Genomic DNA, 27,782 nt, shown 5'->3' with positions numbered 1-27,782 from the left:
GAGCATGATAATCATTTGGTCATTTGACTTTCTCTTGACAGTATGCAGTTGGCAGTAGATGTGCAGATACCAGAATGTTTTGGAGGAGTGGAAGGTGAAGCAGTTTTTATTGATACAGAAGGAAGTTTTATGGTTGATAGAGTGGTAGACATTGCTACTGCCTGCATTCAGCACCTTCAGCTTATAGCAGGAACACATTTGGGAGAGGGTAAGTTAGCAAGTGACCCTCTTTTTTCTGTATGATAAAAGTAATTTGCATTTGTACCCATGTCATGCCTCAGCAAGAGACCATTTGGAATGTGAAGCTTGATGACTTGACAGTGTACTAGTGTTAAACTCATATTTCCTTTACAAAATGAGAAATGCCACAACCTGGACTGGCCTTCCCCTTTTATGGCCTTCACTTCTTACTGCAGGAGCTCTGTGGCAAAACCTACGTATGTATTTCAGTGCATGACTTCGAATCATCATGCTCTGACCTGCCAGGTATAAACTGTTGTTGCTGGACGCCTGAATAAAAGTAAGTGTTGTCTTAGTGCGTTCAATGTATTCAGTGTATATTGACTTCCATACAAGTTTTTCCAAAAATCTAAGGGAGCTTTGAAAAAGCATGTCAGGAAATGTTTGGAACATTAAGCTGATTGAACTTATGGGGCTCTGAGTAGTATGTAATTGACTTCATGTCTGTGTTAATTGTATTGTTAAAGTGTTTGGGAAGTTTTTTTGCATTTGTTATGTGGACATAAAATTATTAAAAAAAACTTTTTTAAGGTAATTTTAATTCAACCTTTCAATTACTTATAAAATTAAATGGTTTCTGGTTTGACTGCTTTGTTTTATTTTACTTTATTTTTTGATATGCAGTCCTTATTCTTTTCTCTAGAAGTTTTAAAAACCATAATGCTCTTCATAAGATGCTTGTACAGTCATGTGTTGCTCAATGGGGATACATTTTGAGAAATGCATCGTTAGGCAATTTTGTCATTGTTCGAACATCATAGAGTGTGTGTACTTACAAAACCTAGATGGTATAGCCGACTGCACACCTAGGCTATATGGTACTAATCTTCTTCGATCACTGTTGTATGTGTGATCCATCATTGACTGAAACGTCATTATGCAGCGCATGACTGTATTCCCTTTGAATGAGTGTAATCAGCTGGATATTTGTATTTTCACAGGAGTACTAGGTATCCTTTTTAACTAATGACCAGTATATCTACTGAAAGTCCTTAAAGCTACTCATGTCACAATGTGTATTTATTATATGTCTTAAGTTTTATTTATTTATTTATTTTTTCCCCCAAAGCCCCAGTAGATAGTTGTATGTCATAGTTGCACATCCTTCTAGTTGCTGTATGTGGGACTCGGCCTCAGCATGGCCAGAGAAGCGCTGCGTCGGTGCGAGCCTGGGATCCGAACCCGGGCCGCCAGCAGCGGAGCGCACGCACTTAACTGCTAAGCCGCGGGGCTGGCCCTATAGTGTCTTAAAATCTTATTGTAAATATTGTAGGTATAGTACTAGAATAGAGAGTTTTTAATGATTTGTGTGTGATTAAGCTGTTATTTTTTGGTTAAAAATGAACTTTTTATAATTTTATTTATGTATTTATTTTTTTTCCCCAAAGCCCCAGTAGATAGTTGTATGTCATAGCCGCACATCCTTCTAGTTGCTGTATGTGAAACGTGGCCTCAGCATGGCTGGAGAAGCGGTGCGTCGGTGCATGCCCAGATCCGAACCTGGGCCACCAGCATTGGAGTGCGAGCTCTTAACCGCTAAGCCACGGTGCTGGCCCCTGAACTTTTTAAATGTGTATTTGCAATAGGCAATGTTTTCTGAAATTTAATTTCTTGGGGTTTTTTTCCAATGTTAAAACTTAAAGTACATTTTAAAATGCAGTAATTTTTCACTGGTTTCTCTTTGAAATATGTACAAAACCAAACTGGTTATTTTTTTTTATTATTTTTTTCTTTTTGTGAGGAAGGTCAGCCCTGAGCTAACATCCATGCTAATCCTCTTTTTGCTGAGGAAGACCAGCTCTGAGCTAACATCTATTGCCAATCCTCCTCCTTTTTTTCCCCCAAAGCCCCAGTAGATAGTTGTATGTCATAGTTGCACATCCTTCTAGTTGCTGTACGTGGGACATGGCCTCAGCATGGCCAGAGAAGCAGTGCATAGGTACGCGCCCGGGATCTGAACCCGGGCCGCCAGTATCGGAGTGCGAGCACTTAACCGCTGCTAAGCCACGGGGCCAGCCCCCAAACTGGTTATTTTTTTAAATCCAATCTAAGGAGGGAATTTTATTTTTTATCATTGTTTCTACTGAAATATCAAACTATATTGCAGCATTTAAGGGGGAAAAATGCTTCTTTTGAACATTATTCCTTCTAACTCTTACTTTGTAGTCCTATGAAAAAAACAAAGAGAAATTCCATTATGTTACTTCTATTCAATGGAAGTCAATAACTAGAAATATGAAAAGGCAGGCATTAAAACTCTAGTCATATATGTGTATAAACAATTTCTGGATAGCCTACTATGTAAGGAAGCAATGGAAAAGGTAAAAATAATAGGCCAGGAATTATGAAATGATAGTTTATAATAATTTTGCTACAGTTTTATTTAAAGTGAATAGTTTTGTTATTCAGAGTGAAGCATATTCTTGTTCAAAGGTATTGTTTTCCTACCTTCACCAATATACCAAAACAGGTAAAACAAAACAGATTGTTTTGTTGTTTATTTCAGAGCACCCAAAAGCTTTGGAGGATTTCACTCTTGAAAATATTCTTTCCCATATTTATTATTTTCGTTGTCGTGACTACACAGAGCTACTGGCACAAGTTTATCTTCTTCCAGACTTCCTTTCAGAACACTCAAAGGTATGGCTCAAACTACTGAAATATAGCTATTCAAGTGTCTTTGGAGCTGTTTGATTAGTATGAAAAATAAGTAAATAGTACAGTGGCATAAGCCAATGCTGAAAATCTTTTCCTTGTCCTACAATTTATTTATATTTACATTTATTTAGCATATATATATTTAAATGCCCAAAGTAAGAAATTGAAATAATGTAGAAAGAGGTTCCACCTCTAGTAATGGTGGAATAGCTCCTATCAAACTGTATGTAAAAGTATAAAATGGGCCGGCCCAGTGGCTTAGCGGTTAAGTGCGAGCGCTCCGCTACTGGCGGCCCAGGTTCTGATCCCAGGTGCGCACCAACGCACCGCTTCTCCGGCCATGCTGAGGCCGCGTCCCACATGCAGCAACTAGAAGGATGTGCAGCTATGACATACAACTATCCACTGGGGCTTTGGGGAAAAAAAAAAAAAAAAAAGAGTAGTCAAACTTACAGAGATAGAAAGTAGAATGGTGGTTGCCAGGGCCTGAGGGGAAGAGGAGAATAGAGAGTTATTGTTTAATGAGTATGGAGTTTTAGTTTTACAAGATGAAAAGTGTTATAGAGATGGTAACACAAAATTATGAATATTTAATACCACGCAACTGTACACTTAAAAATGATTAAGATGGTAAATTTTATGTTATGTGTATTTTACCACAATAATAAAAATTGGGGGGAAAAGCATAGGTACCTTAATTTATTTAACCAGTCCTCTATTGTTGGACTTTTAGATGCTATTACTAACAATGGTTTGGAGATAATCATTATACATATATCTTGGAGTACATTTGTATGTTTATGGGATAAATTCTAAGTATTAAAATTGTAATATTAAAGAGTATGTGCATCTTTAATTGTGATGAACAATACACATGACAAAGACACTCCTTGACCAAACTTTAGTCAGCCTTCTCTGAGCCTTCTTTTTGAATAGGTCTTGACCTTAACCCACATCCTGTCTTTGGCCTGACCAGCCTAGTTCATTACAGTCATGAGCCGCATAACGATGTTTCGGTCAACGACAAACTGCATATACGATGGTAGTCCCATAAGATTAGTACCATATAGCCTAGGTGTGTAGTAGGCTATACCATCTAGGTTTGTGTAAGTGTACTCTATGATGTTTGAATAATGACAAAATTGCCTAAGGATGCATTTCTCAGAACGTATCCCCATTAAGCAATGCATGACTGTATTGTGAATAATGCTGCTATGAACATGGGTGTACGATAGTAAAGAATCCTGCTAAGTTAGTTTAGAGAGAATATCCCACCCTTAATATCTGATCACCCTTGATATCTAAAGTTCCTCATTCCCCACCTTTGATGTATGTGACTTTGTCCTGCCTATAGCAAGAATCCTGTTAGGTCAGTTGAGCAAGAATCCTCCTACCCTTGATGTCTCCTCTTAGTAATTTTCCATTCACTGACACCCTCACCCTTGGCTATGAATCCCTACTTGTCCTTGTTGTATTTGGAGTTGAGCCCGATCTCTCTCCCCTATTGCAATCCCTATTGCAATATTCTTGAATAAAGTCTAACTGTTTAACACAAATTCCCCTACCAAAAGGTTGTACCAGTGGATCAAAAAACAAGATCCAACTATATTTTGTCTACAAGAAACCCACTTTATTTATTTATTTATTTATTTATTTATTTATTGTGAGGAAGATCAGCCCTGAGCTAACATCTGTGCTAATCCTCCTCTTTTTGCTGAGGAAGACTAGCTCTGAGCTAACATCTATTGCCAATCCTCCTCCTTTTTTTCCCCAAAGCCCCAGTAGATAGTTGTATGTCATAGTTGCACATCCTTCTAGTTGCTGTATGTGGGACGCAGCCTCAGCATGGCCGGAGAAGCGGTGCGTCGGTGCGCACCTGGGATCCGAACCCGGGCCGCCAGTAGCGGAGCACGCGCACTTAACCACTAAGCCACGGGGCTGGCCCAAGAAACCCACTTTATTATTTTTCTTTTCTTTTTTTTTTTTTTTTAATTTTCTGTTTATTGCAGTAACATTGGTTTATAACATTGTAAAAATTTCAGGTGTACATCATTGTACTTCTATTTCTGCATAAATTACATCATGTTCACCACCAAACTACTAATTACAACCCATCACCACACACATGCACCGAATTATCCCTTTCACCCTCCTCCCTCCCCCCTTCCCCTCTGGTAACCACCAATTCAATCTCTGTCCCTATGTGTTTGTTTATTGTTGTTATTATCTACTACTTAATGAAGGAAATCATACGGTATTTGACCTTCTCCCTCTGACTTATTTCACTTTGCATTATACCCTCAATGTCCATCCATGTTGTCACAAATGGCTGGATTTCATCATTTCTTATGGCTGAGTAGTATTCCATTGTGTATATATACCACAGCTTCTTTATCCATTCGTTCCTTGGTGGGCACTTAGGTTGCTTCCAAGTCTTGGCTATTGTGAATAATGCTGCAATGAACACAGGGGTGCATGTACCTTTACAAATTTGTGTTTTCAAGTTCTTTGGATAAATACCCAACAGTGGAATAGCTGGATCATATGGTAGTTCTATCCTTGATTTTTTGAGGAATCTCCATACTGTTTTCCATAGTGGCTGCACCAGTTTGCACTCCCACCAGCAGTATATGAGAGTTCCCTTCTCTCCACATCCTCTGCAACACATGTTGTTTCCTATCTTGTTAATTATAGCCATTCTGACTGGCGTGAGGTGATATTTCATTGTAGTTTTGATTTGCATTTCCCTGTTAGTGATTTTGAACATCTTTTCATGTGTCTGTTGGCCATCTGTATATCTTCTTTGGAGAAATGTCTGTTCAGGTCTTCTGCCCATTTTTTAGTTGGGTTGGTAGTTTTTTTGTTGTTGAGATGCTTGAGTTCTTTATACATTTTGGAGATTAAGCCCTTATCAGAAGTATGGTTTGCAAATATCTTCTCCCAATTGTTAGGTTGTCTTTTCGTTTTGTTGATGGTTTCCTTTGCTGTGCAGAAGCTTTTTAGTTTGATGTAGTCCCATTTGTTTATTTTTTCTATTGTTTCTCTTGCCTGGTGAGACGTGGTGTTTGAAAAGATGTTGCTAAGACCGATGTCGAAGAGCGTACTGCCTATGTTTTCTTCTAGAAGTTTCACAGTTTCAGGTCTTACATTCAAGTCTTTAATCCATTTGGAGTTAATTTTTGTGTATGGTGTAAGGTAAGGGTCTACTTTCATTTTTTTGCATATAGCTATCCAGTTTTCCCAACACCATTTGTTGAAGAGACTTTCTTTTCCCCATTGTATGTTCTTGGCTCCTTTGTCAAAGATTAGCTGTCCATAGATGTGTGGGTTTATTTCTGGGCTTTCGATTCTATTCCATTGATCTGTGTATCTGTTTTTGTACCAGTACCATGCTGTTTTGGTTACTATAGCTTTGTAGTATATTTTAAAATCAGGGAGTGTGATACCTCCAGCTTTGTTCTTTTTTCTCAGGATTCCTTTAGCTATTCGGGGTCTTTTGTTGTTCCATATAAATTTTTTTTTCTTTTTTTTTAAGATTTTATTTATTTATTTTTTTCCCCAAAGCCCCAGTAGATAGTTGTATGTCATAGTTGCACATCCTTCCAGTTGCTGTACGTGGGATGCGGCCTCAGCATGGCCGGAGAAGTGGTGCGTCGGTGCGCACCCGGGATCTGAACCCGGGCCGCCAGCAGCGGAGCGCACGCACTTAACCACTAAGCCACCGGGCCTGTTCCATATAAATTTTAGGATTCTTTGTTCTATTTCTGTGAAAAATGTTGTTGGAACTTTGATAGGAATTGCATTGAATCTATAGATGGCTTTAGGAAGTATGGACATCTTAACTATGTTAATTCTTCCAATCCCAGAGCACGGAATATCTTTCCATTTCTTTGTGTCTTCTTCAATTTCTTTCAGAAATGTTTTATAGTTTTCGGTGTACAGATCTTTCACCTCTGTGGTTAAGTTTATTCCTAGGTATTTTATTCTTTTTGTTGCAATTGTAAATGGGATGGTATTCTTAATTTCTCTTTCTGCTACTTCGTTGTTAGTGTACAGAAATGCAACTGATTTTTCTATGTTGATTTTGTATCCTGCAACTTTACCATATTCGTTTATTACTTCTAAAAGTTTTCTGGTGGATTCTTTAGGGTTTTCTATATATAAAATCATGTCATCTGCAAATAGTGACAGTTTCACTTCTTCCTTTCCAATTTGGATCCCTTTTCTTTCTTTCTCTTGCCTGATTGCTCTGGCTAGGACTTCCAGTACTATGTTAAATAGGAGTGGTGACAGTGGGCATCCTTGTCTGGTTCCTGTTCTTAGAGGGATGGTTTTCAGTTTTTCACCATTGAGGATGATATTAGCTGTGGGTTTCTCATATATGATCTTTATTATGTTGAGATACTTTCCTTCTATACCCATTTTATTCAGAGTTTTTATCATAAATGGATGCTGTATCTTGTCACATGCTTTCTCTGCATCTATTGAGATGATCATGTGATTTTTATTCTTCATTTTATTAATGTGGTGTATTACGTTGATTGATTTGCGAATGTTAAACCATCCCTGCATCCCTGGAATAAATCCTACTTGATCATGGTGTATAATCTTTTTAACATATTGTTGTATGCGATTTGCTAGTATTTTGTTGAGGATTTTTGCATCGATGTTCATCAGTGATATTGGCCTGTAATTTTCTTTTATTGTGTTGTCCTTGTCTGGTTTTGGTATCAGGGTAATGTCAGCTTCGTAGAATGAGTTAGGGAGCCAAGAAACCCACTTTAAATATAAAGATACATGCAGATTAAAAGTAAATGATTGGAGAAATATATACCGTGCTAACACTAATTGAAAGAAAGCAAGGGCCAGCCCCAGTAGCCTAGTGGTTAAGTTTGGTGCACTCTGCTTCGGCAGCTCAGGTTCGGTTCCTGTGTGCTGACCTATACCATTCATCGGTGGCCATGCTGTGGCGGTGGCCCACATACAAAAAATAGAGGAAGACTGGCAACAGATGTTAGCTCAGAGTGAATCTTCCTCAGCAAAAAAAGAAAGAAAGAAAGAAAGCGGGAGTAGGTATATTTACTTTAGAGAGCAGACTTCAGACCAAGGAAAGTTACCAGGGATAAAGAGGGAAATTCCATAATGAGAAAGGGGCCACTTCCCCAAAAAGACATAACAATCTGTGATGTGTATGTGCCTGACAACAGAGCATCAAACTACATGAGGCAAAAAATGATAGGGCTGCAAGGAGACATAGATGAATCCACTATTTGGAGATATAAACACCTATCAGAAAAGGACAGATCCAGCAGGCAGAAAACCAGTAAGGGCATACTTGAACTCAATAACACCATCAATCAACTGGATATAATGTATATCTATAGACTACTTCATCCAACAACAGCCAAATACACATTCTTACAATAACTTGTAAGAAAGTTCACATGGAACTTTCACCAAGATAGGCATTGTCACAATACTATCAAATCTCTCATCTGTTCTAAGGACCCATTTATCTTTCCAAAAAGTCATTTGTTTTCCCCGAAGGACTCTTTCTCCATTCTGTATTTTCTTTTCACTTTCTCCATACTGTCCTTTGATGCACAAAGGTTTTAAATTTTGGTGAAGTCCAATTTATCTATTGGTGGTGGTTGTTGCTTGTGTTTCTGCTGTCATTTATAAGAATCCATTGCCAAATCCCAGATCATGAAACTTTACTCCTAAGAGTTTGTAGGGGAGGAAAAGGTTTATCTTGACCCTCTTAGGGCCCCTGTCTGGGTCTGAAAATTAAACTGATAAAGACAGCATAACAGGAGAAAAACCACACAAATTTTATTGAATTTTTACATGTACCTAGGAGCCTTCACAAAAGTTGAAAACCAGAAGTGACCAGGGCAGGGAGCTTTTATACCTTTTAGACAAAAACAATAAATTTGTAAAGAATTGGTAAGACAAAGGGTTTTGGGCTAGAGGTGGTAAATTGTGAAGGAATAACTTGTAAGATAAGGATTAGTTTAACAAGGTTTGTTTATACAGCCTTCTCAGCCCTAAATTTCCTGTCTCTGGTGAGAAGGATATCTCCCTCCTGATACAGGGATGGTATCTTCCACACAGGAGATTTATCTGTTTTCAGGGAAGAAGAGCAAGGGGGGGAGGTCAAAGTGACCTTCCTACTTCTGCCATTTTCTCAAACTCCTTCAATTTAAGACATTCAGTATGCCAAGGTGCCATATTTTGGGGTGGTGTGTCCTGAACCCCAGCAAGTTTAATAGCCTTACCTCTTTTATTTGGGACTTTGATCCATTTTGAGTTAATTTTTATACACAGTCTGAGGTAGATGTCCAACTTCATTCTTTTGCATGCAGATATCCAATTGTCCCAGCACCATTTGTTGAAAAGACTCTTCTTTCCTCATTGAATGGGCTTGGCATCCTTGTGGAAACTCAGTTGACCATAGATGTATGAGTTCATTTCTGGACTCTGTTCTATTGATGTGTGTGTCTGTTCTTATGCCAGTATCACACTATTTTGATTACTGTAGCTTCATAGTATGTTTTGAAATTGGGATATGTGACTCCTCCAAGTTTGTTCTTTCTTTTCAAGATTGTTTTGGCTATTCAGGGCCTCTTGCAGTTCCATATGAATTTAATCCATATGAATGGAGGCTTGTCCATTTCTGCAGAAATACTGTTGGCATTTTGATTGAAATTGTACTGAATCTGTAGATTGAGTATATTGACATTTTAATAATATTGAGTCTTCTAATCTGGGAACACAGGATAGCATTCTATTTATTTAGGTCTTTAACTTCTTTCAACAACGTTTTGTAGCTTTTTTGTGTGTGTGTGTGAGGAGATCAGCCCTGTGCTAACATCTGCCAATCCTCCTCTTTTTGCTGAGGAAGACTGGCCCTGGGCTAACATCCATGCCCATCTTCCTCCACTTTATATGGGATGCTGCCACAGCATGGCTTGCCAAGCAGCGTGTCGGTGCGCGCCTGGGATCCGAACCGGCGAATCCCGGGCCACTGCAGCGGAGCGCTGCACTTAACCGCTTGCGCCACCGGCCAGCCCCCTGTTTTGTAGCTTTTAATGTACAAGTATTCCTAAGTATTTTATTCTTTTTTTTTGGCCCTGAGCTAACATCTGTTGCCAGTCTTTCTTTGCTTGAGGAAGATTGTCGCTGAGCTAACACCTGTGTCCATCTTCCTCTATTTTTTGTGTATGGAACACCACCACAGCATGGCTTGATGAGCAGTGAGTCAGTCTACACCCAGAATTCGAACCTGCGAACCCCAGGCTACCAAGCAGAGCACTCGAACTTACCTACTATGCCACCGGCCCAGCCCCACAGTGTTTTCATATGGCAGAGCAAGAGAGAGTGAGCTCTCTGGTGTCTCTTCTTTTAAGGACACTAATCCTGTTGGATCAGGGCCCCACCCATAATGACCTCAATTACTTCCTTAGAGGTCCTATCTCCAAATACAGTTAACATTGAGGGTAAGGGCTTCAACATATGAACTTTGCGGGGACACAATTCAGTGCATAGTAGTGGACAAGTGTAGAGTGGCAAAAAATTTGAGTCTGCCAAGACACATTTTCCCAGCTGAGGTTGAACAAGATGATTCTGTGCGTTCTTGTTTCAGTTCTTGTACTGTAAACAAGTGTCCTCCTCATGATTTATTTAATGTCGTAATTTTTTGCATTTTTGTGCTTTTGTTGGTGATTTCACTATTTAACATGGCCCTCAAGCATCACGCTGAAGTGCTGTCTATTGTTCCTAAGCAGAAGGCGGCTGTGATGTGTGTTGTGGAGAAAATACATGTGTTAGATAAGCATTGTTCATGTGTGAGTTATGATGCTTTTGGCCGCAAGTTCAATGTCAATCAACAATGTATATTGTGTCTTTAAACAGAAATACACATAAGGTTATATATTGTTCAGTTGACAAAAATGTGACCAGAAGCTCGCAGAAACTTAGCCCTGTATTTCCCCTAGGAGCAATGGTTCAGTATTCCCTCATCCAGCATTCCTGGTGTCTTTATACAACACCACAACTGCAAATCGTGAGAATCAACTTTATGATATTAACTGTGGGCTCTTTTTCATGTTGAGGAGGCTCTCTTCTTTTCCTAATTTGTTGATTGTTTTTATCATGAAAGGTGTTGGATTTTGTCAAATAGTTTTTCTGCATTAATTGAGATGGTCATGTGGCTTTTTTCCCCTATTCATTCTATTAATATAGTGAATTTCATTGATTGATTTCCATATGTTGAACCACCTTTGCATTCCTAGGTTAAATCCCACTTGATCATGGTATATAATCCTTTTAATATGCTGCAGAATTTGGTTTGCAAGTATTTTATTGAGGATTTTTGCATCTGTAATTGGTCTGTAGCTGTCTTTGCTGGTGTTGTCTTTGTCTGGCTTTGGTATCAATGCAATACTGTCTTCCTAGAATGAGTTAGGAAGTGTTCCTTTCTCTATGTTTTGAAAAAGTTTGAGAAGGATTGGGTAAATTCTTTAAACATTTCATAACATTCACCATTGAAGCCATCTGGTCTTGGTCTTGTCTTTGTTGGAAGATTTTTGATTATTGATTCAATATCAATTGTTATAGGTCTATTCAGATTTTCTGTTTCTTCAGTTTTGGTAGTTTGTGTCTTTCAGTGAATTTGTTCATTTCATCTAGGTTATCAGATTTTTTGACATATGAGTGTTCATTATATCTCTTTAATTGTTTTTATTTCTGTAAGGTTGGTAGTAATGTCCCCACTTTCATTCTTGATTTGAGTAACTTGAATCTTTTCTCTTTTTTTCTTAGTCAGTTTAGTTAAAGATTTGTCAATTTTGTTGGTCTTTTCAAAGAATTAACTTTTGATTTAATTAATTTCCCATATTGTTTCTCTCTTGTCTGTTTAGATTATTTCCCCTCTAATCTTTATTACTTCCTTCCTTCTGCTTTCTTTGGGTTTAGTTTGCTCTTTTTGTAGTTGATTAAGGCAGAAGTTTAGGTTATTGGTTTGAGGTCTTTTTTTTTTTTTTTTTACATATAGTTGTTTAGAGCTCTACATTTCCCTCTGAGTACTACTTTCACTGCATCCTATAAGTTTTGTTATATTATGTTTTCATGTTCATTCATTCTTAAGTATTTTCTAATTTCTCTTGTGATTTCTTCTTTGATTCATTGGTTATTTAAGAGTATGTTGTTTAATTTCCATATGTTTGTGAATTTTCCAAATTTCCTTTTGCTCTTGGTTTCTAATTTAATTGCATTGTGGTCAGAGAAGATATTTTATAGGATTCCATATTTGTAAATTTATTGAGACTTATATTGTGACCTAATGTCTGATCTGTCCAGGAGAATGTTCCGTATGCACTTGAGAAGAATGTGTATTCTGCTGTTGTTGAGTGGAGTGTTCTAGCTATATATCTGTTAGTTCTAGTTGGTTTATAGTGTTGCTAAGTCTTCTCTTTCCTTATCTTTTGTCTAGTTCTATCTATCATTGAATGTGGGGTGTTGAAATCTCAAATTATTATTGTAGAACTGTCTTGTTTCTTCCTTTAATTTTGTCAGTTTTTGCTTTATATATTTTAGGACTTTGTTGTTAGGTGTATATATCTTTGTAATTATTATATCTTCTTGATGGATTGACCCTTTTATTATTATACAATGTCCTTCTTCATCTCTTGTAACAATTTTTGTCTTAAAGTCTCTTTTATCTGATATTAGTATGGCCACTACAACTCTCTTTTGGTTACTGTTTGCAAGGAATATCTTTTTCAGTCCTTTCATTCTTGTACTTTAATTTGTGTCTTTGGACCTAAAGTGAGTCTCTTGTAGAAAGCCTATAGATGGATCATTTTTTTTTTTTTTGAGGAAGATTGGCCCTGCGTTAATATCTGATGCCAGTCTTCTTCTTTTTCTTTTTTCTCCCCAAAGCCCCAGTAGATAATTGTATGTCATAGTTGTACATCCTTCTAGTTACTCTATGTGGGACGCCGCCTCAGCATGGCTTGATGAGCGATGAGTAGGTGGGCCACCAAAGCGGAATGCACAAACTTAACTGCTACGCCGCCGGGCCGGCCCAGATGGATCATTTTTTTAATCCATTCTGCCAATCTCTGCCTTTTAATTGGGAAGTTTAGTCCATTTACATTTTTTTTATAATTTTATTTATTTATTTTTTCCCCCAAAGCCCCAGCAGATAGTTGCATGTCATAGCTGCACATCCCTCTAGTTGCTGCATGTGGGACGCGGCCCCAGCATGGCTGGAGAAGCGGTGCGTCGGTGCGCGCCCGGAATCCAAACCCGGGCCGCCAGCAGCGGAGCGTGTGCACTCAACCACCAAGCCACAGGGCCGGCCCTAATCCATTTACATTTAATGTGCTTCCTGATAAGGAGGTACTTCTGCCATTTTGCTGTTAGTTTTTTATATGTCTTATATCTTGTTTCTCAATTTCTCCATTACTGCCTTCTTTTTCTGTTAGATAGATATTTTCTAGTGTTCAATTTTGATTCATTTCTCCTTTTTTTTTTTTTTTTTTTTTGCTGAGGAGGACCAGCTCTGAGCTAACATCTATTGCCAATCCTCCTCCTTTTCTTTCCCCAAAGCCCCAGTTGATAGTTGTATGTCATAGTTGCACATCCTTCTAGTTGCTGTGTGTGGGATGCGGCCTCAGCATGGGCGGAGAAGCGGTGCCTCGGTGCATGCCCGGGATCCGAACCTGGGCCGCCAACAGCGGAGCGCGCACACTTAACCACTAAGCCACGGGGCCGGCCCCCTCCTTTCTTTTACTATATATTTTTTAGCTATTTTAGTTGCCCTGCAGATTACAATTAACATCTTAATTCAGGGCCGGCCTGAATCTTAGAAATTAAGAATACAATCCCATTTACAATTGCAACAAAAAGAATAAAATACCTAGGAATAAACTTAACCAAAGAGGTGAAAGATCTGTATAAAAAAAAAAATCTTAATTCATAGCAATATAGTTTGAATTAATACCCACTTAGTTTCAGCAGTATACAAAAATCTTTCTGCTATATAGCTTCATTTATCCCCCTTTATGTTGTTATTGTCACAAATTACATCTTTAAACATTGTGTGCCCATCAACATAGATTTATAATTATTGTTTTATATAGCTGTCTTTTAAATTATATAAGAAAATAAGAGTAGTTACAAATTAAAAGTATATTAATGCTGACTTTTAGATTTACTTATATAGTTACATTCACTGGCGTTCTTTATTTCTGTGTATGGATTTGAGTTACTGTCTAGTGTCCTTTAATTTCAGGCTGAAGGACTCTGTTTAGCATTTCTTGTAGGATAGATCTACTAGTGATGAACTCTTTTTTTTTTTGTTTATCTGGGAATGTCTTAATTTCTACTTCATTTTTGAAGAATATTTATGCCAGATATACAATTCTTGGTTGACAGATTTTTTTTCTTTCAGCAATTTGAATATGTCACTCTACCACCTTCTGGTCTTTGAGAACCACTGAATAAAGATATATATGATCTAATTCTTCTTACTTCTCCATTGGTATGCTGGTAAATGTTTAATGACTGGCTTTCCAGAAAAAAAATGTATGCACATATATACATAAATGTTTATTATAAAGTTGCTGATATAAAGGATTTGTAGCGCACCATTTACAAGGAATAATAAAATGTACAATGCTCTGTTATAAATTCTGTATAGCCAGTTGAGTCTTACAGAAAGCTTTCGTTGATTTGATTTTTTTATTGAGGTTAAATTCACATAATAAAATTTACCATTTCAAATTGAAAATTCAGTGCAGTTAGTACATTCACAATGTTGTGCAATCACTACCTCTATCTAGTTCCAAAACGTTTTCATAATCCTAAAAGGAAACTTATACCCATTAAGGAGTTGCTTTCTCTTCCTCTCTCCCTCCAAAGCCCCTGGCAACCGCCAGTCTGTGTTCTGTCTCCGTGAATTTAGCTATTCTGGATATTGCATAAAAATGGAATCATATAATATGTGACCTTTTTTGTCTGACTTTTTCACTTAGCGTAATGTGTTCAAAGTTCATCCGCTTTGTTGCATGTGTCAGTGCTTCATTCCTTTTTATGGCTGAATAATATTCTGTTGTATGTATACACCTCAATTGTTTATCTTTTCATCTATTGATGGACATTTGGGCTGTTTCCACCTTTTGACTGTTGTGAATTGTGCTGCTACGAACATGTGTGTACATGTATTTGTTTTAGTACTAGTTTTCAGTTCTTTTGGGTATATACCTAGGAGTGAAATTGCTGGGTCATAGAGTAATTCTCTGGTTAACTTTTTGAGGAACTGCCAAACTGTGTTTCATAGTTGCTGAACCATTTTACATTCCCACCATGAATGTATGAGGTTTTCGTTGATTTGAGTTTTGCTAAACTTATGTATCCATATCTGACCTGTGACGTTATTTGGGAAAATCAAGCTACCAATAACTGCTTGATTGCTGTCCAATCAGCAAAGAAGTTGCTCACATCATTGATGAACAAGTGCTGTTTAACATGAATGCTGGTTGGTATTTTTGCTTACATTAGCAAGTGTGATGAAAATGAAAGAGCAAAGGTGTATGTTTTGCTGAGTTGATTAGCTTTTTTTCTTTTTTTTTGAGGAATTTAATGATTTTTTACCATTTATTTCTGGTTGTTAATTATTTTCTGTAATTTTCTCAAAATATGGACCGTAAGTTTGACTATTACAGGATTTTCTTACATTTCGTTTACATCATTTTTCTACACTGTTTGAACAATTTAAGTGTGATCTCTGATATGGGAAGGATCTCACATCTCTTACAAGCCACTTTTAGGGGGCATTTATTATAATGATGTTAGCATATAAGTGAATAATAAGAATACAAGGAATATCAAATGGTGTCATCCCATGGTCCATTTATCCCAAATTTCTTCTTTGATAGTTGCACAAAGGAAGGCATTGCTGGGGAGAAGGGAATTATACTACACAAAATGTTTCTGGAACATAAAGAGTTTAAAACTCTCTCTCTTGGGTTTCTAATTGTTTTTTTTTTTTTTTTTTGTGAGGAAGATCAGCCCTGAGCTAACATCCGTGCCAATCCTCCTCTTTTTGCTGAGAAAGACGGGCTCTGAGCTAACATCTATTGCCAATCCTCCTCCTTTTTTTTTTTCCCCAAAGCCCCAGGAGATAGTTGTATGTCGTAGTTGCACATCCTGCTAGTTGCTGTATGTGGGACGTGGCCTCAGCATGACCAGAGAAGCAGTGCGCCGGTGCGCGCCCAGGATCTGAACCCGGGCCACCAGTAGCAGAGCGCGCGCCCTTAACCTCTAAGCCACGGGGCCGGCCCTCTAATTTTTATTTTTGAAAAACTCACAATTGGTAACTTTTTAATTTCAACTTTTATGAGTTCAATGTTTTAACTGTTTTATCCTCTCCACTCAAACTCTTAAATCATTGGCTTTCCGTTATTCAGTATAATCTCCTTTTTGAGAGACCAGGCAAATTCACCAAAGCACATCCAGGCACTTCCTCCCTAAACTTGGGGAACAGATATTAGTGTGAACAGTTACAACTTAGAAGAAGTCCCACATCTTTGTAATTCAGTCACTTTCAGTAAAATCTGGACTGTGAAGAGGAAAAATAGGCTATTTCCATTTTTCTTTGTTCTTTGGAGGTTAAGCTGTATAGCACCTCTGGCATGACAGAGAGGTCCTGGATGCAGTGGGTATTTGAGGCTCCTTGCAAATACCCTGGAACCCAAACTTGCAGTTAAATGGAGTTTTCCCGTGGAATATTTTTCTATTGATTTGAGTGAATGGTCATACCTAGTTATTTGATTAGTTTTCTAATAGTAGAAGAATATTTTCTCAATATTTTGTGTAGTTCACAATGTAATAGGTACAGACACAACGTTTTTTTTTTAAGACTTTTTTTTTAATTTTTACCCCAAAGCCCCAGTAGATAGTTGTATCTCATAGCTGCACATCCTTCTAGTTGCTGTACGTGGGACACGGCCTCAGCATGGCGGGAGAAGCGGAGTGTCGGTGCGCGCCCGGGATCCGAACCCGGGCCGCCAGCAGCAGAGCACGTGCACTTAACCGCTAAGCCACAAGGCCGGCCCAGACACAACGTTTTTAAGGTCAATCTGATTATGACATTTTTTCCATCACTTTGTTAAAAGTCTAGACAATCAACAAAACAAATCAAGCCCTCATGTGTAGCTGATTTGTTTGCTGATTTCCATGTAGGAAATACCCCTATCATGGCTGATTTCAAGCTACCAGTGTGATGTCATTGAACATGGAGTAGAGAAGAAACAATGTACAGTAGTACATCATTATGTAGTATTTCCAATATAAAGATAAAATTGATATAAATAACCTTAAGAGCATAGATAATAGTAAAATGTGGTAAAATAATTAGGAAGGAGTGAGTTTTCAGTATTTATTATCCATATTTCATTTATTATATTTTAATATAATTTATTTACTCATAAATTTATATAGTTTAATTTTTACTAATGGGTGTATTTAATAACTGATTTGCAAAATTTCTGAAAATTTAGCACTTTCTTGTACAATTTGGCTCCAGCAGACCATTGTACCTTTCTGATGTAATTTCCTACCACTCCCCCTCACTACTTTTTTTCTGACCCTTAAACATGCCAAACTTGTTTGTGCTTAGGGCCTTTGCCCTTCCTGTTCCTTATACATGGGTTGTATTTCCCTCCTGGAGGTTCTTATCCAGACTCAGTTTCTCATTGATGCCTTCCCTCACATCTAGTCTAATCCTCCCTCTACCCCATCACCTACTTTCTCTTTGTCATTTCACCCAGTTTTAGTTTCTTCATAGCTCCTATCATTATTAGAAATTATCTTATTCATATATTTGTTTGCATGTTAATTATTCCTTACTCCATTACAATGTAAGCTCCAATAGAGCAGGGACCTTGTCTCTTGTTCCCCAATGCCTGGAACAGTGACTAGCAGATAGTAGATGTCAGTAAATACTTGCTAAATGAAGGAATGAATACTCTAAATAAAGGATATAAAAATGGCTTACTTAGACATTGCTTCACAAAAGCCTCTTCTTTAGCCTAATTCTTATTAGATAGAAAAAAATATAATCTTGTAGTTTTTGTTTGTTTACATTTGGATTAGTTTCCAGATTCTCTTTGCTCTTGGCCCTTGGGTTTATATATTACTCTTAACTTCACAGTAGGAGCCATTATTTACATTATATTAGAAATGAAACTGTTATGAAAATGTTTATCATCTATAAGTAAACCTTTTTTTGTGTGTGTGAGGAAGATCAGCCCTGAGCTAACATCCATGCTAATCCTCCTCTTTTTGCTGAGGAAGACTGGCTCTGAGCTAACATCTATTGCCAATCCTCCTCCTTTCCCGCCCCCCGACCAAAGCCCCAGTAGATAGCTGTACATCATAGTTGCACGTCCTTCTAGTTGCTGCATGTGGGACACGGCCTCAGCATGGCCGGAGTAGTGGTGCGTCGGTGCGCGCCCGGGATTGAACCTGGGCCGCCAGTAGCGGAGCGCGCACTTAACCGCTAAGCCACAGGGCCGGCCTGAAGTAAACCTTCTTGATTGGAATTTAAGACAAACCTGCCTCATGCTGAATTCTGTATTACAACAGATTCTGTAATGGTTAATTGCCCTATAGTATATTTTAAATTAAGGGAAAAAGTATAACAAGAATTAAGTTTTTGAAGGAGGTATTATAATTTAAAATTTGAAGAGTTTTAACATGAAAAGAACCCAGGGGGTAAAATTGACGTATTTAATTGAGAAATTTGTTTTACTAAGACTTCAGATGTGCCTTTTATCAGTATAAAATACCTCCGTAAAGACTGTGTATAGTGGTAAATTATAAGAAAATTGTAATTGTTACTTTTTCTTTTTGTTGGGTTACTTTTTTAAGTCAATAAATTATCAAACCAGAGTACATTTTAATTATTGGTGATTAGTACAGAAAGCATTGAATGAATACATTTATAACTCTCCAAAATAAGCCTTTGGAGAGTTAGAAGTAGAACCCTGGATTTTAAGGGTTTTTTACCCTGCAATAGACTATGCTTTTGTATGCCATTTTCATTATTTTATTTTTAATACCAAACCTCATCTCATTATCTCTTCTGTATTTAGGTTCGATTAGTGATAGTGGATGGTATTGCTTTTCCTTTTCGTCATGACCTAGATGACCTATCCCTTCGTACACGATTACTAAATGGCCTAGCCCAGCAAATGATCAGCCTTGCAAATAATCACAGATTAGCTGTAAGTATTATTAGCCAAGAGAATTTTATAATAAAGTCAAGATTGTATAAAACATTAATGTCTAGAAATAGCAAAATAGAATTTCTTGACTAGAAGCAAATAACATAGACATACAATTTTAAATGTAGTTTTGGTTTGGTTTCTGTAAAAAATTCCAGTCATAAGTGTTGTGTATCAGTATTCCTGGAAAATAACAAGCGTAATCAAGATGCCATAGTTTTGTTTGTTTGTTTGTTTGTTTTTGGTGAGGAAGATCAGCCCTGAGCTAACATCCATGCTAATCCTCCTCTTTTTGCTGAGGAAGATGGGCTCTGAGCTAATATCTATTGCCAATCCTCCTCCTTTTTTTTCCCCCAGAGCCCCAGTAGATAGTTGTATGTCGTAGTTGCACATCCTTCTAGTTGCTGTATGTGGGACGCAGCCTCAGCATGGCCAGAGAAGCGGTGCGTCGGTGCGCGCCCGGGATCTGAACCTGGGCCGCCAGTAGCGGAGCGTGCGCACTTAACCTCTAAGCCACCGGGCCGGCCCAAGATGCCATATTGTAAAAGTGGACTTTGATAAAGAAATGCCACCTTTGGTAACTGCAGTGCTTTCTTTGTCTAAATATACTTGATGTTTTTCAGGTAAGCTGTTCCAACATCCCTGTTTTTCTTTTACTCTGAGTCTTTGATTATTACGTAGTGTAAAATCACAGACTCAGACAGATAGAAAAATTACATGGTATAAACAACCTAGATGTTTGGAGATGGAGCTAACTCTTGTAGATTTGAAATGTGAGGAGAGAGGTAAAGATAAGCTCAGAAGTAAAGAGATAAAAAAGAGGTAAAAACTTTTTTTTACTACCTGTTTGCCATCACTTCCCACTCTGCAACCCTATCCCACCACTGACACAAATATACATGCTTGTCCGGGAGGGAAATGGGAGAAGGTCAAACTGCTTAACTTGATTTTCTTGTCTTTACCCTGATTAGAGAATCCTTAGCACATACCTGTAATACATCATAAGTAAATAAAGAACTGCTTGATAAAATCATTTCAAAACATCTTTTCTTTTGAGTTTTTAGATTTTTTTGCCGTATGCTGAAAAGCATAGTGTCCTGTCTTTGAATTATTTCTTGCCATTAATTTGTAATTTAGCATTTTGTATCAGTGAAGAGCCCCCAGTAGGGGGCACTCAAGACTAATGGGTTGCATAATTACTTAGGTTTTTGTTTGTTTTTACCAGAAGTAGCTTCATCTTTTCTGATTAAAAAAGTAATATGAACAGTTACATGGAATACTATGCAATGTTTAAGAAGATTAATGTAAATATAGACTTACTAACGTGGAACAAGATATATCCAGATATGTGATTAAATGAAAAAATTCAAGTTGCATGCCACTATATTTAGTGCAATCCCACTTTTGAGAAATTAAAAATTATATATGTGCCTTTATATTTTTATATATGAAGAAAAAGATCTGAAAGGACTAAAACATTCACAGTGGCTACTTCTAGAGATGGGATTTTGCGGGGTTGAGGGCATTCTTTCCCCTTTTACTTTATAAATTCTTCTTTGCTTGATTTTTAATTTCCCGGTTAGCATTTATAGAAACATGTATGACCTTTGATAATAAATACATTTTACAATTTTAAGTTATATATGCTTGCTGTAAAAAAAAGTTCTAAACAATCAAAAATGTAGAAAGTAAGCAAATATATTATCTATTACCCAGAGATGATTATTGTTGAGTTTGGTGTACATATTTTTCCAAACTTATTCTATGCGTACATAAACATATTTTTAAAGTGAGATCATATTATGCATGCTGTTATACAAAGCAAGTTTTTGTTTTTCACTTAATATTTTGTGAATATCTTCCTATCCATATACACTATTTTCTAAGTCTACCTTACCTTAACAGCTGCATAGTATTCCATTCTATTATTGTAGCATAGTTTTCTAACCACCTCCCTATTGATTGTCTTTAAAGCCAGCTCCAATTTTTCACCATTTAAAATACTGCAATCAACAACTTTATATATGCTGCTTTGTCCATTTGTCTAGTTATTTCTGAAAGTATTAAGCCACAGGGATATCTCTATTTTTAAACATTTTGATATACATTATCAAATTGCCCTCAGAAAGTGTATTCCAAAACATATTCTCTACAGCAATGAATGGGAATTCTGGTTTTCCCACATCTTTACCAACTTTGAGTCTTTTAAGTCTTGGCCAAACTGATATGGAAAGAGTCCTTTTAGAGATGCATTTATTTGATTATTAGCAGAAATGTTTTTTAACAGCTTTATTGAGATATAATTAACATACCATAAAATTCACCCTTTTAAAGTATACAATTCAGTGGTTTTTAACATATTTACAGAGTTGTGCAGCCATCACTACTATATAATTTTAGAAACATTTCCATCACCCCCCCGCTGCCGAAAATACCCATTAGCCATCACTCCCCATTGCACCCTCCCTTTAAGCCCCAACAACCGCTAGTCTGCTGTCTGTCTCTGTGGATTTGTCTTTTCTGGATATTTTATGTAAATAGTATCATACAATATGTGGTCTTTTATGTCTGGCTTCTTTCACTTAGCATAATATTTTCAAGATTCATCTTTGTTGTAGCATGTATCAGTATCCTTTTTATGACCAAATAATTTTGCATTTTGTTGCTATACCACATTTTGTTTATCTATTCATCAATTGAAGGACGTTTGGGTAGTAGAAGTATTTTTAAAACAATGAAGTTCAGGGCCAGCCCCATGGCTTAGCGGTTGAGTGTGTGCGCTCCGCTGCTGGTGGCCCAGATTCGCATCCCAGGTGTGCACCGACGCACCGCTTCTCTGGTTATGCTGAGGCCGAGTCCCACGTACAGCAACTAGAAGGATGTGCAGCTATGACATACAACTATCTACTGGGGCTTTGGGGGAAAAAATAAATAAATAAAATTATTAAAAAAAAATAAAGCAATGAAGTTCAAAGTTTCAAAGTGATTGTTGCTTCACTAGTTTTTTTTTTTTTTTTTTTATGAGGAAGATCAGCCCTGAGCTAACATCCGATGCCAATCCTCCTCTTTTTGCTGCAGAAGACTGGCCCTGGGCTAATATCTGTGCCCATCTTCCTCTACTTTATATGGGACGCTGCCACAGCATGGCCTGACAAGCTGTGCATCGGTGCGCGCCTGGGATCCAAACCCGGGCCTCCAGCAGCGGAGTGCGTGCACTTAACCACTACGCCACGGGGCTGGCCCCAACTTCGCTATTTTAAAGACTCACTTTTTAGGAGCTTGGAGTAATCACACAGTAATTTTCATTGTATCATGATAAACCCAAGATTTTTTGCAGAAGTCATGTAATTATTTTATAAATATTTGCTAACAATGCAAATGCAAATTCTAATTTGGGGATGTTAAACAGCTGATAAGCCAGTATGTCTATTTACATCTTCCTCAAAATATGTAATGGATAAACTAAATACTCTCTGAACCAGTGCTCTCTGATAGAACTTTCTATTAAAGATGAAAATGCCAATCTAATACAGTAGTTGCATGGCTGTTGAGCACTTGAAATATGACTAGCGCTACTGAGGAACTGAATTTCTAGTTTTAATTAATTTAATTTTAAAAAGCTATATGTGGCTAATGGCTGCAGAATTGGATAGCGCACTCTAACCAAAAAGTGTTGTTGTAAGTAAATATCCCAGTTGCTAAAGCTTAGTAGTTGGAAGTATGTTGTAGTATGTACATAAAGGGTATTTAGCATGTTGGGGATACCAGTTAGTCATATATTTCAGTTAATTACCAATTTAAATTCCTACTTAGCTTGTTCTAAGATGCCTGGTGTAATACATGGGGAAGCCACTGTGGCTCTTAAGGGGAGAGGAACTAGAAGAAAGTCATGCCATCCATTTGGTGCCTAACTGAGATCTAGGTGGATCACAGATTTCTCCTTTGTAGAGAAACCAAAATTTTAAAGTGTTACCACTGCAATGGGAAGAGCCAAATAGCCATTTCTTTCTCAGTTTTCTTATAGAATTGATGACTTTTTCAGAGTAGATACCTTTTCCCATTGCTTTTAATAGAAGTTCTTTACCAGTTTCAGCTTGCAATAGTATCTGTTTATTTCTGGAGGGAAGATCTGTATTGGAAAAACATTTCAAAAAAACGTTTCTGGAGAGTTTTGGATGATAAGGTGCCAAATAATGTGACTTCTACTGTATTAAGTCAGCCTTAAACACTTTTGTTTTCTCTACTTTAAAATTACTGTTGGGCCGGCCCCGTGGCTTAGCAGTTGAGTACGCGTGCTCTGCTGCTGGCGGACCGGGTTCGGATCCCAGGCACGCACCGACGCACCGCTTCTCCAGCCATGCTGAGGCCGTGTCCCACATACAGCAACTAGAAGGATGTGCACCCATGACATACAACTATCTACTGGGGCTTTGGGGGAAAAAAAATAAATAAAAAAAATTAAAATTACTGTCTTTTGAAATGTGGAATCTTTTCTATAGGCCACTATTTAGTCCAAAAGAATTAGCAATATTTTTAGCCTTGAGGGCCATCTGTGAGTAAAGCAACACCTGTATCTGTTACCAGCAGACTAACACAGTCATAATTTGGGATCATTTGACCTGATTACTGGGTTTTATTTTTTCCCACTTCTACTTATACTGTACTTTCTTTATGATTTTAGGTCTCTTCTCATAATTCTTTGCCACAGTCTCTTTTTTTTTCTGTAAAATCATAAGTGGTAATATTGTTATGTTTCTTCCCTAAAAATGTAAACATTGAGTTATTTATTAAGGATTTCATATCCTTTGAAAAGTATGTTCTAGAGAGGCAACAGCGGTAAAGAATACAGATAAAATCTTTCTAAGCTTCTGATTCCTCATGTGTTAAACTGGAATAATAATAATACCTCATTAATAGAATAGTGAAGATTAGATAAGATAATGAAGGGAAACCATTTAGCATAGTTTCTGGCATGTATTAAGTACTCAATAAATGCTTATTACCACTACTGATGTTGTTAGTGTTCTGGCTGTTTCTGTTGGCTTATACAAAACTTAAATTTTAAACGTAAGGTTTTCTAAATGCTCCTCGTTAGGAAATTTTTACACATGGTCTCTTTAGACCTTTATGTATTATCTATTCTATTTTTATTCTTCCATTTTCACAGTAAGAACTTCTTTGTTCCTGTCTGTTAAGAAAAGTTTTATGGTCAACAGAATCATGTTTGCATGCAGATAACTACTCATTTTTATGCGTAAATTTTAAAAAATTTATCAGAAAAGTCTTTATTACCTAAATATGTCTTTCTTTAAATTATATTCAGAATACTGAAATCACAGGATGATTTACTTGATAATTTTGGGGGGAGACTCATGTAGTTTTTCACGTTTTGTTTTTGTAGGTAATTTTGACCAATCAGATGACAACAAAGATTGATAGAAATCAGGCCTTGCTAGTTCCTGCATTGGGTGGGTAATTAATCAAATAAACATTTTTAGTTAAACACATTTTTATCTACCTCTGTCATTTGATGCTTGTTGAGTACTGTAAGCTCCACGAAAGCAGAGACTGTATCTGTCTTGTTCACTGATAAATGTAAGCACGGACACAGTGCCCTTAGATACTGATTTTTCCCTTCAGTTATTTAGCAAACATTTATTGAGCATCTGCTATCTGGCAACTATTGTGTCAGGTACTGAGTGTACAAATATTCATAAGATGACTCTTGCCCTCAGAAAGCTGAGTCTTAGGCAGGAGGAATGGTGAATGCGTTTAAATACAAATCACACTGCAGTGAATAGACTTATGACTCTGTTCCTAACCTCAGTCATGGTTTTGTTTGAACACAATGCTTCAAGATTTATTTCTACTAAAATCTTTAAGAATATTCTATCAAAGTTTTCGCTTTTCTTCTGGTGGTCAGAAATGTGTTAGTAAGCCTGATGATATGCAAGATTGACAAATGTATTGACTCAAACTATACAGTTTTATAAAAGCAAATAGGAGGATAATCTGCAGTATTTCTGTAGATAGGTAAAAATCTATTAATCTCAAGATCTAACCCATATACCAGGTTTTTTGAAACCAAGTATACTCTTGTTATGTTAAATTAAGTAAAGTAAAACTGTATTTGGTCAGAGGCATTCTGAGGGTCTTATAACCTAGTTAGTAAGGCAATATACAACTTTTATGTTCTTTTTCCCTCAGGGGAAAGTTGGGGACATGCTGCTACAATACGGCTTATCTTTCATTGGGACCAAAAGCAAAGGTCGGTATAGAAACAAATTAATAATTCTGAATATTGGGTTAATTACACTGAACACTTATCAGTTTCTTAGTCCAGTGGATGAGATCCACAGTGCCCCATGAACTAAAGCTTTTGTTGCCTTCTCCTTCATCACCTAGAGCAAACATAGAAACATGTTGTTATACTACACGTATAGCTCCATAGGAAATTCTTTGGAATAGTTAAATGATGGGGTGCACCTGAAATGAGTAGGTGGCCAAGGAATGCTACCTTCTAAAGCTGTTTGAAATCAAGTACATTTATTAGCCACACAGAAGGAGGTGGGTACTCTGTGTTCCTGAAAGGGATTGAAAGAAGAATAAAATCAAGACAAAAGGAAAACTTTTGAGGTTCGCTTTAGGACTAATTTATGTGGAAAATACGATGGTTTTTTTAGTTGTTTAATATATTTCTTGTATGAAATTGTTTCAAGGGGGCCGGCCCCGTGGCTTAGCGGTTAAGTGCGCGCGCTCCGCTACTGGCGGCCCGGGTTTGGATCCCGGGCGTGCACTGACGCACTGCTTGTCAGGCCATGCTGAGGCGGCGTCCCACATACAGCAACTAGAAGGATGTGCAATTATGACGTACAACTATCTACTGGGGCTTTGGGGGAAAAAAAAACAAAAAGGAGGAGGATTGGCAATAGATGTTAGCTCAGAGCCGGTCTTCCTCAGCAAAAAGAGGAGGATTAGCACGGATATTAGCTCAGGGCTGATCTTCCTCAAAAAAAAAAAAAGAAATTGTTTCTATTTTTGTTTTCTTTTATATTTTCTCATCCTACTTTTGTCATCCAGTTACTTACCTGCCTTTCACAAGTATTGTTCTTTAAAATAAAACTATGGCAGCATGAAACCTTTGTATTTGTTTTTAAAGCTTCTGAGCAAGTGAACAAACCAGCTTTCATTTTCTTTAAAATAGGCAATTGAAAGCTGTGGAGTCTTTTATTCTGTACTTCTAGAAGTGTCAAGTTTATGCCAGCCTCTCTGCTTTGAGATTAATTGGTATAACCTAGAGAACTTGGTTTGGAAATGCTCTAATAAAAAGGGTAAATTGAGACAGCATGTGGGGAAAGATGGAAAAAAGGGTTGCTTAAATACATATTGGGTCTGGTCAGTGATATTGTCTATTTCTTTATCTGCATTTCTCTGTTCTTCTACAAACTGTCAAAATCATGCCTGACCAAGTTAGGTTTTACTGACTGAGCTCATAGCAGAACCGATCATACTTATATAAATCTTTTGCAACTAATTCATGCAGTTTGTATCTCTTTTAAAGATGGCATTTCCAGTGAACTCAGGTAACTCTTTTTTTTTTTTTCATAATACACAGTGCTTTACAGTTGACTCCCACCCTCTCCATCCCCAATTCTGTAAATAAGTCGTTGTATACTGGATTCATAAAAGGAATTCTTTTCTCAGCAACAAACCCTATTGTAAAGATTTGGCGACAGTTCTCCAGATGAGAGTCTTTTGAACATGTTGCTTATACTTTCTCAGATTTAGGTTTTCTGTAAAGTGCATCCCGCTATTTAATGATTTTAGGAATTCCCCTAAGCTAGTATACTATAGCAGTCTTCCACTATGATTCTACTGTTAAATACTAATAGAATACATCTAAGAAATAAGAAAAATAATAGGAGCATAGCAAGATGTTTCATCTTTTTATGTACTCATTAGAAGGAGAAGTTTGCCTCTTTGTCAAATTCTAGAAGTTAGCATTGATTAGATACCCATGAGATCAGAATATCATGCTTACTTTTTAAGAGTTAACCATTTTATGATTTCAGCTTCTTATTAATCCTTCCCAAGAAATTAGAGAATGGCGTAGAACACTAACATTGAATAGATAGATTTAGGGGAAATCTGTTCTATAAAAATTTTCCTGTATCCTATGCTGTCATTTTAGTGAGTGCTTGCTTGTGCTAGGTATTTAACTGGGCACTTTATGTATAACATTTCATATAATCCCTTCAATAACTCTTTGAAGAATCTATACCTGTTATCATTAACAGTGAGAAGACCAAGGCCCAGAAAGATTAAGTAGTAAATAATTGCTACCATTTATTGAATATTTATTAACTGTTCTTTATTGTGCTAAGCACTGTATACATATATATATAAAATATATATTATTTCATTTCATTTTCCAAATAACGCTGTGGAATAGGTAGTAGTATCTACCTTTTTTTTTTTTTTTTTTCCTTTTGTGAGGAAGATCAGCCCTGAGCTAACATCTGCCAATCCACCTCTTTTTGCTAAGGAAGACTGGCCCTGGGCTAACATCCATGCCCATCTTCCTCCACT

General features: G+C 37.1%; 1 protein-coding gene across 5 annotated transcripts in view; it reads left to right on the top strand.

The window, feature by feature from the left end:
• Window positions 1–27,782, top strand: part of RAD51C (RAD51 paralog C) — a 38,379-nt gene that overhangs the window by 2,826 nt on the left and 7,771 nt on the right. For 3 of the 5 annotated variants that reach the window (XM_058560550.1, XM_058560551.1, XM_058560552.1), the window contains exons 3-7: window positions 42–208; window positions 2,747–2,880; window positions 19,062–19,193; window positions 24,595–24,661; window positions 25,401–25,461. In XM_058560550.1, coding sequence (XP_058416533.1) covers window positions 42–208; window positions 2,747–2,880; window positions 19,062–19,193; window positions 24,595–24,661; window positions 25,401–25,461 — 561 coding nt within the window. Of the gene's footprint in view, window positions 1–41; window positions 209–2,746; window positions 2,881–19,061; window positions 19,194–22,222; window positions 23,644–24,594; window positions 24,662–25,400; window positions 25,462–27,782 lie in introns of those variants that run through there. The other 2 variants (XM_058560553.1, XM_058560555.1) reach the window with 2 other exon arrangements.

This window comes from Diceros bicornis, chromosome 18 (genome assembly GCF_020826845.1).
Source record: "Diceros bicornis minor isolate mBicDic1 chromosome 18, mDicBic1.mat.cur, whole genome shotgun sequence".
NCBI classification, from domain to species: Eukaryota; Metazoa; Chordata; class Mammalia; order Perissodactyla; family Rhinocerotidae; genus Diceros; species Diceros bicornis.
The sequence above is the reverse complement of the archived record's forward strand: the minus strand, read 5'-3'. Positions and strand labels throughout refer to the sequence as shown.